General features: G+C 42.2%; 2 protein-coding genes across 2 annotated transcripts; both read right to left on the bottom strand.

Moving 5' to 3' along the window:
- Positions 1–4,274: 4,274 nt before the first annotated feature.
- Positions 4,275–7,721, bottom strand: LOC127923151 (zinc finger protein 2-like). Its single transcript, XM_052507092.1, has 4 exons — positions 7,388–7,721; positions 6,260–6,429; positions 5,834–5,906; positions 4,275–5,701 (listed from the first exon to the last, which is right to left on the bottom strand). Exons 1-4 carry the CDS (start codon positions 7,608–7,610, stop codon positions 4,743–4,745), a joined length of 1,425 nt encoding a protein of 474 aa, XP_052363052.1. The 5' UTR covers positions 7,611–7,721; the 3' UTR covers positions 4,275–4,742.
- Positions 7,722–7,810: 89 nt separating this feature from the next.
- On the bottom strand, positions 7,811–10,842 carry LOC127923150 (zinc finger protein 84-like). The gene is made up of 2 exons (XM_052507079.1): positions 10,704–10,842; positions 7,811–10,589 (listed from the first exon to the last, which is right to left on the bottom strand). Exons 1-2 carry the CDS (start codon positions 10,840–10,842, stop codon positions 8,938–8,940), a joined length of 1,791 nt encoding a protein of 596 aa, XP_052363039.1. The 3' UTR covers positions 7,811–8,937.
- Between the last annotated feature and the right edge of the window lie 1,559 nt (positions 10,843–12,401).

Below are 12,401 nucleotides of genomic sequence, written 5' to 3'. Positions count from 1 at the left end.
TGGCCTGCTGGAGGTCATTTTGCAGGGCTCTGGCAGTGCTCCTCCTTGCACAAATGCAGAGGTAGCGGTCCTGCTGCTGGGTTGTTGCCCTCCTACGGCCTCCTCCACGTCTCCTGATGTACTGATCTCCTGGTAGCGCCTCCATGCTCTGGACACTACGCTGACAGACACAGCAAACTTTCTTGCCACAACTCACATTGATGTTCCATCCTGGATGAGCTGCACTACCTGAGCCACTTGTGTGGGTTGCAGACTCCGTCTCATGCTACCACTAGTGAAAGCACCACCAGCATTCAAAAGTGACCAAAACATCAGCCAGGAAGCATAGGAACTGAGAAGTGGTCTGTGGTCCCCACCTGCAGAACCACTCCTTTATTGGGGGTGTCTTGCTAATTGCCTATAATTTCCACCTGTTGCCTATTCCATTTGCACAACAGCATGTGAATTTTATTGTCAATCAGTGTTGCTTCCTAAGTGGACAGTTTGATATCACAGAAGTGTGATTGACTTGGAGTTACATTGTGTTGTTTAAGTGTTCCCTTTATTCTTTTGAGCAGTGTATAATAGATGCCCCCAATGATTCTAACTAGAAGAACAGGTCAGTCTGTGGGTATTTGTCTGTCCTGATGAAACATTGCTACATTAAACCTCTTGGGGCGTCTAAACTGCATGCCAAGTAGTCTCCTTAACTTATACATGTAGGTATTATGTCGGTATTAGCCAGATATCTACTGGGTAAACTACACTTCAATGAACCTGTGGTAGTGCATTTACCTGGGAGTCTGCGGTGGGTACGGGGAGAGGCAGGTCGGTGATGAGGCCGTAGACAGGGGCAGCAGTCACTTGAATTTCTTGTCAATATAATAGACAATCTTTATCTGCCTCCTTAAAATGTTCCTGCTGTTATCAATATTTGTGTTGTAAAATAATAAAATGTAAATATCACTGACTGATTTTTATTCCTCTCCAAATGTTTTTTTAAGTTGACAAACCGAAAGGAAAGCTGTTTTTACAAGTTTAAGTCATTTAGCAAACCAGAGCGACTTACAAATTGGTGCATTCACCTTATGACATCCAGTAGAACAGTCACTTTACAATAGTGCAACTTATCAGTTACTGGAACAACTGATCAGTCAGAAGAAAGATCTATCAATTCCATCATTGATTTACACTAAACAAAAATATACACCAAACATGCAACAATTTCAAAGATTTTTACTGAGTTACAGTTCATAGGGAAAATCAGTCAATGGAAATAAACATATTATATTCTATGGATTTCACATAACTGGGCAGGGCACAGCCATGGGTGGGCTTGGGAAGGCATCAAACTACACCCTTGGTAGCCAGGCCCAGCCAACAAGAATGAGTTGTTCACCTTAAATAGGCATTATTATTGCAGACAGAAATACTCCTTAGCACCCCCTCAGACGATCCCGGATGTGGAGGTCCTGGGGTGACGTGGTTTGCGGTTGAGGCAGGTTGAACGTACTGCCAAATTCTCTGAAATTATGGTGGAGGCGACTTATGGTAGAGAACTGAACATTGAATGCCAGTTGCACATTCCCTCAACTTTAGACAACATATGTGGCACTGTGTTGTGTGACCTTTTATTGTGCCCAGCACAATAGTCACCTGTGTAATGATAACACTGTTTAATATATACTGATGAGTCAACAGGGTCAATAGAAGGTAGGCTCTGAGGGTCAGGTCTTGACACGTTCCTGAATAACATAGCAACACCTGAGGGAATGGCATCTAAAACAATTGCAAAATCTTTAGGTGTTACAGGGACCTTGTAAATTGATAAGAATTCTTTATAACTGAGTAAAAGACCCTCTGCATTTACCAGTTGGCTAACCAATAGGATATGATTTCGGAACCGATATTCTAAAAACAGAGAGGTATTTTTATACAATATATCCCGATTATTCCATATATAATATCTGTGGAGAAAAATTATGTTTATAAATTAAGGACCATGACAAGAACCTGCCGATGAAAAGCAGAAAGTTTCACTGGAGCTTTGTCAATATTATAATTGCAAAACAACATGAAGTTAAGGCCACCAAAAGTAGAGAAGACATGATGAGGAATAAAATTCCAGATAGAAGTGGGTGGAAGTTAATTTTTCACCAGATAGTTTAAACGACAAGCCAGAATTGGAGCCGGAACCCCGTCCGGACACTCGACTGCTAATCCTTTTCTCCGACGACAAAAGTCACCTGGCGAAGTCCACTAGCCGACAGGCGGGGAAGTTTATCCGTCCTGCACAGGCAAATAACGCATAATACCTAATTTAGCAGTTCGCTGGCTTCTCCTTCCCGATGATATTCTCCATCACCTGTGACTGTCGAGCTTTGGTTTTGTTCATGCAACATTTCTACAGCACAAGTTTCTCCCATAAATTGACAAATGTCTTGCAAGGGTTTTTCTATCAACGTTTCTAAAATAGTCGCAACACGAACGCAAAGCGAGTTCGACAGACATGGTTAATTAACCTGGTAAATGTTAGCTAGTGTGCTAGAATGAAATGACCGTGAAGCCAAATCTGTTATAAATTAAAACGAAACCCTTCTGTCTGTGGTGGAACATTTGAATTGCTGGTGGCCGTTTGGTTCCGGACAGCTGACGAGGTTGCCCCGGTGATATACCGTAAACACTTATCTGCCTCCTTAATTTCACCAACTTTGAATATTTGTGTTATACATGCAAAATAATACAATTAAACGACAAGTTGAAAAAATCTTTATTCCTCTCAGAAAGCAACATATTGGGTTGACAAACCTTTAAAAAAATACTGTTACTGAAACCCCTGATGAGTCAAGAAAAATCTAATTTCCTTCCTTTTGATCAACTGTTCTTCCACAACCCTTGCTGTCTAGATTTAAAAAAAAAAAAAAAGTTTATATACATGAAAAGGGAAAATCCAATGTTGCTAAAGAAATACAATATTCAAAACAACACACAATTGCAGGTAACACAATACACCCTAAAAGCAATTGAGACCAGTGTTATACAGGTGGTTGGTGGCACCTTAATTGTGGAGGATGGGCTTGTGGTAATGGCTGGAGTGGAATAGTAGCAAATTACATTCTATTATGAGCCGTCCTCCCCTCAGACTCCCCTGGATGGTTTGTCGGGACTTATGGTTTGTTTGCAAAGCTGATGGTTGTGGCTAGATGGATAAGCTAAACCTAACTCCATTTTCCTAACCTTAACCTCATTCTCCTAACCTGCTACATTAGTCTTTCTAACCTGCTAATTAATTAGATCCTCCATTACAGCAACACTGGCAGCTTCAGAGCAAAGTGAAATCACATAAGGCACAGAGTTATTGAATTGGTGCAATTTCACACAAAATAATGGCGGGTGCCTGATTACAGGCTATGTGCATTTATGGCAGATTGAGACATGACATGTAAAATATATAATAGTTCCCAAATGAAAATGTGTAACTGTTACGGAGGTTTATATCTTCTAAAACAGGGGGATTTGTTTTGAATTTCATGCTCGTTTTATTATTTAAGTGGAACATGAATTGCATCATTCAAGTCACAAGTGTGTTCTAAATTGATGGGTTTATCGATCCCTTTGCCTGGCTACCCAAACGCCACGCCAACAAAAAGTGTATTCTCTAATGAGTTTGGATTTGAGGCCTTGCAGATTATTTCTAGAACGCAAACAACTGTTCTGATTGGTCCAAGAAACCAATTGGTGAGAATCTCCCCTTTCCACCATGGAGTCATATTAGTTTGTAGCCAAAATAGTTTGGACGGGGTGGGGTCAGAGTAAATGTAGACCACCATCGTGTTCGGTAGAGTCTCATCTTTCTCCAGGCCAAACCTTTTGTACGCTACAGCCGTTTTCCTGATAAACCTTTCGGGATGTCTCATGGTCTGACCTACACTGCTGTAGCTCGGCCACCTTCCACTGCAGATGTGGAAGGTCGCCGGATGCGGTGTATTGAGACAGTCCATGGGGGAAAAAAACTGGACTGACCAATGTAGAGATTTTCAAATACATGCAACTTAAAAGTTTAATATCAAGACATTTATATTTGAAATCTTTTTGGACATCAGAACATCTTGAGGGAATCCTATTGGAGTCAAAAAAGGATATTCATATAATAGGTAAGCTATTCAAAACTTTGCAGGAGCCTATCCAACTGACAAACTCTTAAAAAATATATAAAAATATTGGAACCAAGAACTGAGTGCCACAGTATGTCATAATACCCAGCGGTCAAACAGAAATGAATCCAATCGTTTTTCCACCATTCATTTTCCCATTGGGGATTTTAGAAACACTTAAAATATGGGCTGTGTTTTGTGTAGGCTTACCCTGTGACGTTTTGATAGGTGTAAATCTCTCTAGGACAAGGTGGTGTATCAATATATTTACCCCCCCCCTAAATGAAATGCTAATTAGTTGCTAATGTGTATCATAAACTACAAATACCATGATGATCTGGAATGCCGAATCAAGGCAAGGGTAAGAATCTCTAGAATATCTATCTAATGTTAGCTAAATGTAGTAATGAATAATATTTAAATTGACAATCCATACCTTCTGGGAATGCTATAAAATCCAAAGGTTACAGGCAGAGTTAGAAAGTGTGCTGTCAGAAGTATTACAAAGTAAATAAATGTTGAACAATGGAGAGAGACAAAATGGTGGAGTTTGAGGCAGGGGCTGAGGGGGGTGTGAGCAGTTAGGTCTGGGCATGGTCATTATTTTTTTTAAACCATACAAAACAATGTATCATGACTGGGATGTGGCTGGTCCACCATTAGAGGGTGTTTTTCGAGCTGGTGTCTTTTGAGAAGGTACTGTCTTTCAAAGTCCTCATTGCACTCGGAGCATCTGAAGGGCCGGTCTACCTTGTAAACAATGCACTTGTGCGTATCGCGACCCTGGCGTTCTTTGAACGTCTTGCCACATCCTGAGCACCAGTAGTCTTCTCCAATGTGTTTACGTTCATGGGTGTCCCGCGATTTAGGATATACAAACATCATTCCACACACACAGCAACTGCAGGGTTTTTCGCTTTTCTCCTCAACTCTATTTTCTGGGTCGACAGTCTGCTCCACCATTAGAGGGTGTTTTTCCAGCTGGTGTCTTTTGAGATGGTACTGCCTTTGAAAGGCTTCACTGCACTCTGAACAGCTGAAGGGACGTTCTCCTTTGTAATCAATGCACTCGTGCGCGTCACGATCCCCGCGCTCCCTGAACATCTCACCACAGTTGGAGCACCAATAGTTTTTTCCAGCGTGACCACGCTCATGCCTGTCGCGAGATGTGGCCTGCCGGAAGGTTTTTTCACACACAGAGCAACTGTAGGTTTTCACTGTGTGTTTGAATCGCTGGTGTCTGTTCAAGTAATTCTGAAACATGAATTTCTCACCACAGATATCGCAGCTAAAGGGCAGCCCTGTGTGTGTTATCATGTGACTTGTCATTCTGCGTTTTTTTCTCTCGGTCCTTCCACATATTTCACAGCTGTACCTTTTATTACATTTCTTCTTCGTGGGTGCCGGAGCATCCTCAGCTGACACCAGCAACAGAATCTCTTCTCTCTTGAAGTCATCGAGTCCAAGTTCTCTGGATCCCCCAGAGGCTTGACTTCTCTCTTCCTCATCACTATCTCCTGTGATATTCTGGCTGGCCTTGTGAGTGTCTGGAATATCCTTGCCATAACCTGAAAAGGAAGTCACCAACAATACATTTCACAGGGATATTTCTCAGTGACAAATACAGAAGCTAAGAATAACTCATGCTGCAGAGTTGTGATTTTTGTATTAAACATATTCAAATAATAGCGTCAATTGACCTTGAGACTCCATGTCGTCATCATCCATTTCCTCCTGTTTTATGACAGGTGGTGCAGGCCATGTCTCCACCCCCTTCCAAAAGACAAGCAATGCTGTTATTAAACTGATCATACAGCAACAATTACACCAACACTTGCATTTTTTTAAATGACAAAAACAGGGGGAATGACACAAATTATGTAATATATTTTACACAAATGTTTTCAGAAGGGCATTTATGTTTAAGGAGCCCTAAACATATTATCATCTGTAGCCTAGACAGTATAGAGCTTGCCTAGGTGTCATTCAAAGCCTTACTTGCAGTTACAGGCCTGCTACACAGGACTTGAAACTTTGCATGGTTTTCAATGACATCTGGCTGGGAGTAGTCAGTGCAGCTCTGAGACATATCTAAAATCGACAGCCAAACCACAAGCTAAACTCACCATGTCTGTCATCTGACCAAAAGCCTGTGATGGCTGTTCTTCCTCTGGTACCAGTGACGGTGGACCTTCGTCTTCAACAGTAAGGTGACCTTCTAGCCAAAGACCATTGGCCTCTTGTTCATTGAGGATTTGCTCCACGACTGGGAAGTCTCTCAAAACTGTTGGGGAAGCTAACATACAAGTACAGATTTTCAAAAGAGATATCGAGGCTCAGATTTCCCAAACATAGTGGACACATGCAATCATTACTCATGGCAGGATGGCGTAACTATGTTTTTCTGAGAACTAGGTTGCATTTGCTATAGCTACGTTTTACTAAAGAGGTGATAACATAGTAATCCGCCTCGCTACCGGCAACAGACTGTTACCAAGGTTACTCCATGGACATTAGTCAGAAATAAGTTGCTGTAAAAAAAAGAAGCAATTCTTTCCAAGCCAGAATTGTGAATACAATGCAATTTTGCATAGTCCATTTAGCGGTGGAAAGTGTTAACCCGACTTTCTGCTGCACTAGTAGGTTCTTCTGTTGCTTGTATTTTCTCCTGACGCATTTCACGTGATACACAATATGTAAACAATAGCCGAACATGGTCAACAAAGCGCAATCCTTCTTATTCAACTGGGTGCGTTTGTGAAATTTACCAGGTGACTGCGTGGGACAATGTTTGGTCGGTGCTTCGGTTAAACTCGGCCATTGCTGACATATTATGCAAGTGGCGTGCGAATTGTGTTTGCATTGAAAATACGAACCAGAAAGACAAAAAAACAGACCAGCGTAGTGTCTCAGATTACCTCCAACATAAGGACAACAATCTACAAGCAACTTGTAAAATAAAGTTTATTCAACCATCTGACTTGTGATGGGACTGTTAACAAAAAGTGAGCCTAACGATACATGTTAGAGACGAGAGAAGAGTCTCCCGGAATCGTTGAGGCTCGTTAACGTTACTGTCCAGACTTGGAGCTCGAGCGTCCCCCAGACATGAGACTATTAGATATCCTCTTCGACCGGGAGATGTGTAACGTCAGTTACTGTAGGCTTCAAGTGAGTAAGTGACATGGCTAGCTAATTGTAGGCAAGCTTCCTACAGACACAGCCTATACGCATAACCAACGTAGCTAGCTCACCTGGTTTTTGAATTATCTCCATGCAGTTCGCTGGCTTCTCCTTCTCGATGTTATTTGCAATCGCCTGTAACTTTATCGAACTTTGATTTTGTTCTTGCAACATTTCCACTCGAAGAGCAGCATACGTTTCTCCCATAAGTTGACAGATGTCTTGCACGGCTTTTTCCGTCAAAGCTTCCATAATGGAGGCAACACGAGAACCAAAAGCGAGTTCGAAAGACATGGCTACAAAACTCACTAACCACGCTAAATTTGCAGTGTTAAGTTACTGTTGGAGTGTTTGAATTGCTGATAGACGTTTGGTTCCGGACAACTGACGAGGTTGCACCGGTGATATACCATAAACACTCGTTTATCTGCCTCCTCGATTTGACAAGCATATCCAGTATTTGTATTGTACATGCAAAATAAAACCAAACGATACAGGTTTTTACACATTTTTATTCCTCTCAATAAACAAGAACATATCGAGTTGACAAACCTTTAAAAATAAATGCTGTTACTGAAACCACTGAGTCACAAATATTTCTCAATTCCATTTTGATTAACAACTCTAATACAACCCTTTCTGTCAAGACATTTTTAGGCCATAGATTGTTGTAATGTTTGAGTCACTCAAATATCGCATTAACACACTGATTTGGCTAAATGTATAGAATAAGAAAAATGAGCTTTAAACCTGCAAAATTCTCCCAACCATCAAGGGAAGTGTGAACAGAGAAATATACTTAGAAAATAGAAGTGGGGCACAGGATGTTCCACAATGTTGTAAGGGGGCTGGGTTTGGGAACCCCTGACATAGCTGATGGTTGTGGCTAGACGGAATAGACCTACAGCTCCATCTATTTGTTGACAACTGTGGCATTTTAGTTAAGCCTAACTCTAACCCTTTTCTTAACCTACTACGTTAATTATCCTAACCGGCTGCGTTAGTTCTCCTAACCTGCTATATAAACAAACCATAAGTCCAGACAAATCATCAGTATACCCAAGAGTGTGTCCCGAAGTAGACAGTTTATTGATCCCCTCGCCTCTCTTTGGAAGTCACCCTCGGGAGTTGACAGCAACACGTGACAACAGAGGGCCCTCCGAGTGAGTTGGTAGGGGTGAGGGGGTGGTTTGGGAATCACAGTCTATCCACGTTAAATGCTGCATATTTTGGCTCAATCGGAAACGTAATTTCAAACGTGAAGCACGCTGTAACAGTCCAGATCGAATCTAGGCCCAACATGAAGTTAGTTGTGCAGTAAAGGTCAGAGATGCGATATCCTGCCTGTGTGGGGTTGAATCCCAGTCCCATCACTGTTCTACACACTATTTCCAACATTATCCATCACCCCTTCATTCAAATCCATGTCTATCCTTTTTGTACTGAACAAAACAACTTAATTCAGTTGAAGCCATTTCACTTGTGTCAACTTAACCCGAGTTTGTTACTGGAACCTTTCCACCTAACGTACTCATATCAGCCTTAGGGTCATTGTCATTTGAAGGCTGTGCTCCCTGTACTACCGTCGCAGTATCATGACCGGGACGTGTCTGGTTCACCATTAGAGGGTGTTTTTCCAGCCGGTGTCTTTTGAGATGGTACTGCCTTTCAAAGTCCTCATTGCACTCTGAGCATCTGAAGGGTCGGTCTCGCTTGTAAACAGTGCACTTGTGCTCATCGCGATCCCTCGCTCCTTGAACGTCTTGTCACATCCTGAGCACCAGAAGTCTTCTCCAATGTGTTTGCATTCATGGTTGTCACGCATTTTAGGAAATACAAACCTCATTCCACACGTAGAGCAACTGTATGGTTCTATTTTCTCCTCAACACTCTTGTGTTTTCCTTGATGTTTGGCTAAACAGGTGTGGCGCTTAAAATTCTCACCACAGACATCACAACTGAAGGGCTTCTTTGTGTGTATTAACATGTGTCTGCTAATGTTGCCTTTATTCATAATAATCATACCACATATGTCACAGGTGAAACGCGTGGATGCCTCAGTCTCAGAACTCTCCGCTAACTCAAACAACTGACTCTGTTGGTCCTCAATGTCCTTGGACTCAGGTTCTGGGTCGACTGTCTGGTCCACTAATAGAGGGTGTTTTTCCAGCTGGTGTTGTTTGAGATGGTACTGCCTTTCAAAGTCCTCATTGCACTCGGAGCATCTGATGGGCTGGTCTCCTTTGTAAACAATGCACTCGTGCTCCTGACGCTCCTTGAACTTCTTGCCACAGTCTGAACAACAATAGTCTTCTCCAACATGTTTGCGCTCATGGTTGTTGCGCATTTTAGAATACACAAACATCATTCCGCACACAGTGCAACTGTAGGGTTTTTCTACTTTCTCCTCAACTTTCGCGTGTTTGCCCTGATGTCGGGTGAATTGGGCTTTGCGCTTAAAATTCTCACCACAGATATCGCAACTAAAGGGCTTCCTTGTGTGTGTTAACATGTGTCTGTTGATGTTGCCTTTATTCATAATAGTCATTCCACATATGTCACAGGAGAAATGTGTGGGTGCCTCAGAACTCTCAGACTCAAACTGACTCTGTTGGTCCTCAATGTCGTTGGACTCAGGTTCAGGTTCGACAGTCTGCTCCACCATTTGAGAGTGTTTTTCCAGCTGGTGTTTTTTGAGATGGTACTGCCTTTCAAAGTCCTTGTTGCACTCGGAGCAGCTGAAGGGCCGGTCTCCCTTGTAAACAATACACTCATGTGTGTCGCGTTCCTGGCGCTCCTTGAATGTCTCGCCACAGTCTGAGCACCAATAGTTTTTTCCAGTGTGACCACGCTCATGCGTGTCGCGAGATGTGACCTGCATGAACGTTTTTCCGCACACAGAGCAACTGTAGATGATCCCTGTGTAGTGATTGAAGCGCTTGTGTCTGGTCAATAATTTCTGACACTGGAATTTCTCGCCACAGATATCACAGTTAAAGGGCAACCCTGTGTGCTTTCGCATGTGACTCGTCATTCTGGCTTTCTTGTTCTCAGTCTTTCCACATATTTCACAGGTGTACCTTTTATCATATTTCTTCTTTATGGGTGGAGCAGCATCCTCAGCTGACACCAGCAACGGACTCGGTTCCGTCTTGAAGTCGTCAAGTCCAAGTTCTTTGGATCCCCCAGATGATTGACTTCTCTCTTGCTCGTCACTTTCTCCTGTGATATTCTGATTGGCCCAGTGGGTCACTGGAATCCACTTGTCGTACGCTGAAGAGGAAGTCAACAACAACACACAGTGACTATAATTGTTACAAGTTAGTGTAGTTGAGCTAGTCTGTGCTTTTGTATTGAACATAGATTAGAGTAAAATATGAAACTGACCTTGAGACTCCATGTCATCGTCATCCATTTCTTCCTGTTTGATGACCGGTGGTGCAGGCCATGTCTCCACCCCTTCCAAAAGACAGCCTTTAATTAAACTAGTAATCATAAATAAAATGATACCACTAACATCAGTCATTTTAATTTCCTCGGGAAAAGACAGCTGCTACTAGTCAGACTCACTCACAGGCACAAACATGACTCATGTAGCATTATCACGGTAACCTCCCACCCTTAAAGGGCAAGGTGAAAACATTTGTCTCATCTATGATATTTTGGTTAAAAGATTCAGGTCGTATGAAATTAAATGAAAACAATACACCACTTTACTTCTTACTAGTAATACATTTGTTTCTAACATTACAAAGCATGCTCATCCATTGTCTTGCTTTTTGTTGGTGTCATTTTAAAGAGAATATTTTGGCTGGTAAAAAAAATCTGAGTGGGTGGTAGATATTTAAATCTACCTTACAGTGGCTGGTGGACCAAAAAGTTAATTTTAGGCCCTGTTGACATCCCATCATGTTTAGGGAATGTATAAATATGCCCAGTTGCCCATTAGTTAGGCTACCACGGCTAGAAGAACTCTCAGGGACCTTGAAAGAGGGGTCTAAAAGGAGGGGGTTAAAGTATTTGTCTCGGTCACCAGATCTAGACCCAATTGAACACTTACGTGTGATTCTGGAGCGGCACCCGAGACAGCATTTTCCACCACTATCAACAAATACATCAAATTATGTCATTTCTCATGGATAAATGTTGCATCCCTCCAGTAGAGTTCCAGACACTTGTAGAATCTATTCCAAGGCGCATTGGAGGTGTTCTGGTGGCCCAACACCCTATTAACATAATATTTTCACATTTATTTTGGCAGTTACCTGCCTCTACCTTTACAAAATCAGCAAACTCAACTCACCATGTCTGTTGTCTGACTAAGAGGCTGTGCTGGCTCTTCTCCTTCTGGCACCAGTGAGGGTGGACCTTCGTCTTCCACAGTAGGATCACCTTCTAGCCAAAGACCATTGGCCTCTTGTTCATTGAGGATTTGCTCGACAACTGGGAAGTTTCTCAAACCTGGCGGGGAAACGAACACAAATAAAGCTTGAGATTCTGAAAATGTTGGTTATACGAGACAAACTTCAAAAACATGTAGTGGAAATATGCAATCACCAACCATGATGGTAGATATTTATCGGATAAATATATTGTATTTGTAAAGCACCTTCACTAAAACTAAAGAAATTACATTAGGAGCACAGCAATAGGCCTACTGTAGCGCTGAAGGATCAGGCGACGTCATGAATAATAGCGCTCTCGGACTTTCATAAATAGGCGACTGCTAGCTAACTAGGCGACATAGCTAGCTATTGTATATCTATCCCCACTTCCTATAGACAATTGGTATATAGGTATAATTATCGTTAGATATTTAATCTCACTGAGTTTATGAATGCGCTCCATGCAGTTCGCTGGATTCTCCACCCCTGTCCCATTCTCCATCGCCTGCAATTTTGTCCTCGAACTTTGATTTTGTTCATGCACCATTTCCACTCGAAGAGCAGCATAGGTTTCTCCCATAAGTTGACAGATGTCTTGCAAGGCTGTTGCTGTCAAAGTTTCCATAATGGAGGCAACACGACTACGAAAGGCGAGTTCGAAAGACATGGCTACAGGAGTTTACAGGAGTGAACTAGGAAA

Source organism: Oncorhynchus keta, unplaced genomic scaffold (genome assembly GCF_023373465.1).
Source record: "Oncorhynchus keta strain PuntledgeMale-10-30-2019 unplaced genomic scaffold, Oket_V2 Un_contig_28553_pilon_pilon, whole genome shotgun sequence".
NCBI classification, from domain to species: Eukaryota; Metazoa; Chordata; class Actinopteri; order Salmoniformes; family Salmonidae; genus Oncorhynchus; species Oncorhynchus keta.
The sequence above is the reverse complement of the archived record's forward strand: the minus strand, read 5'-3'. Positions and strand labels throughout refer to the sequence as shown.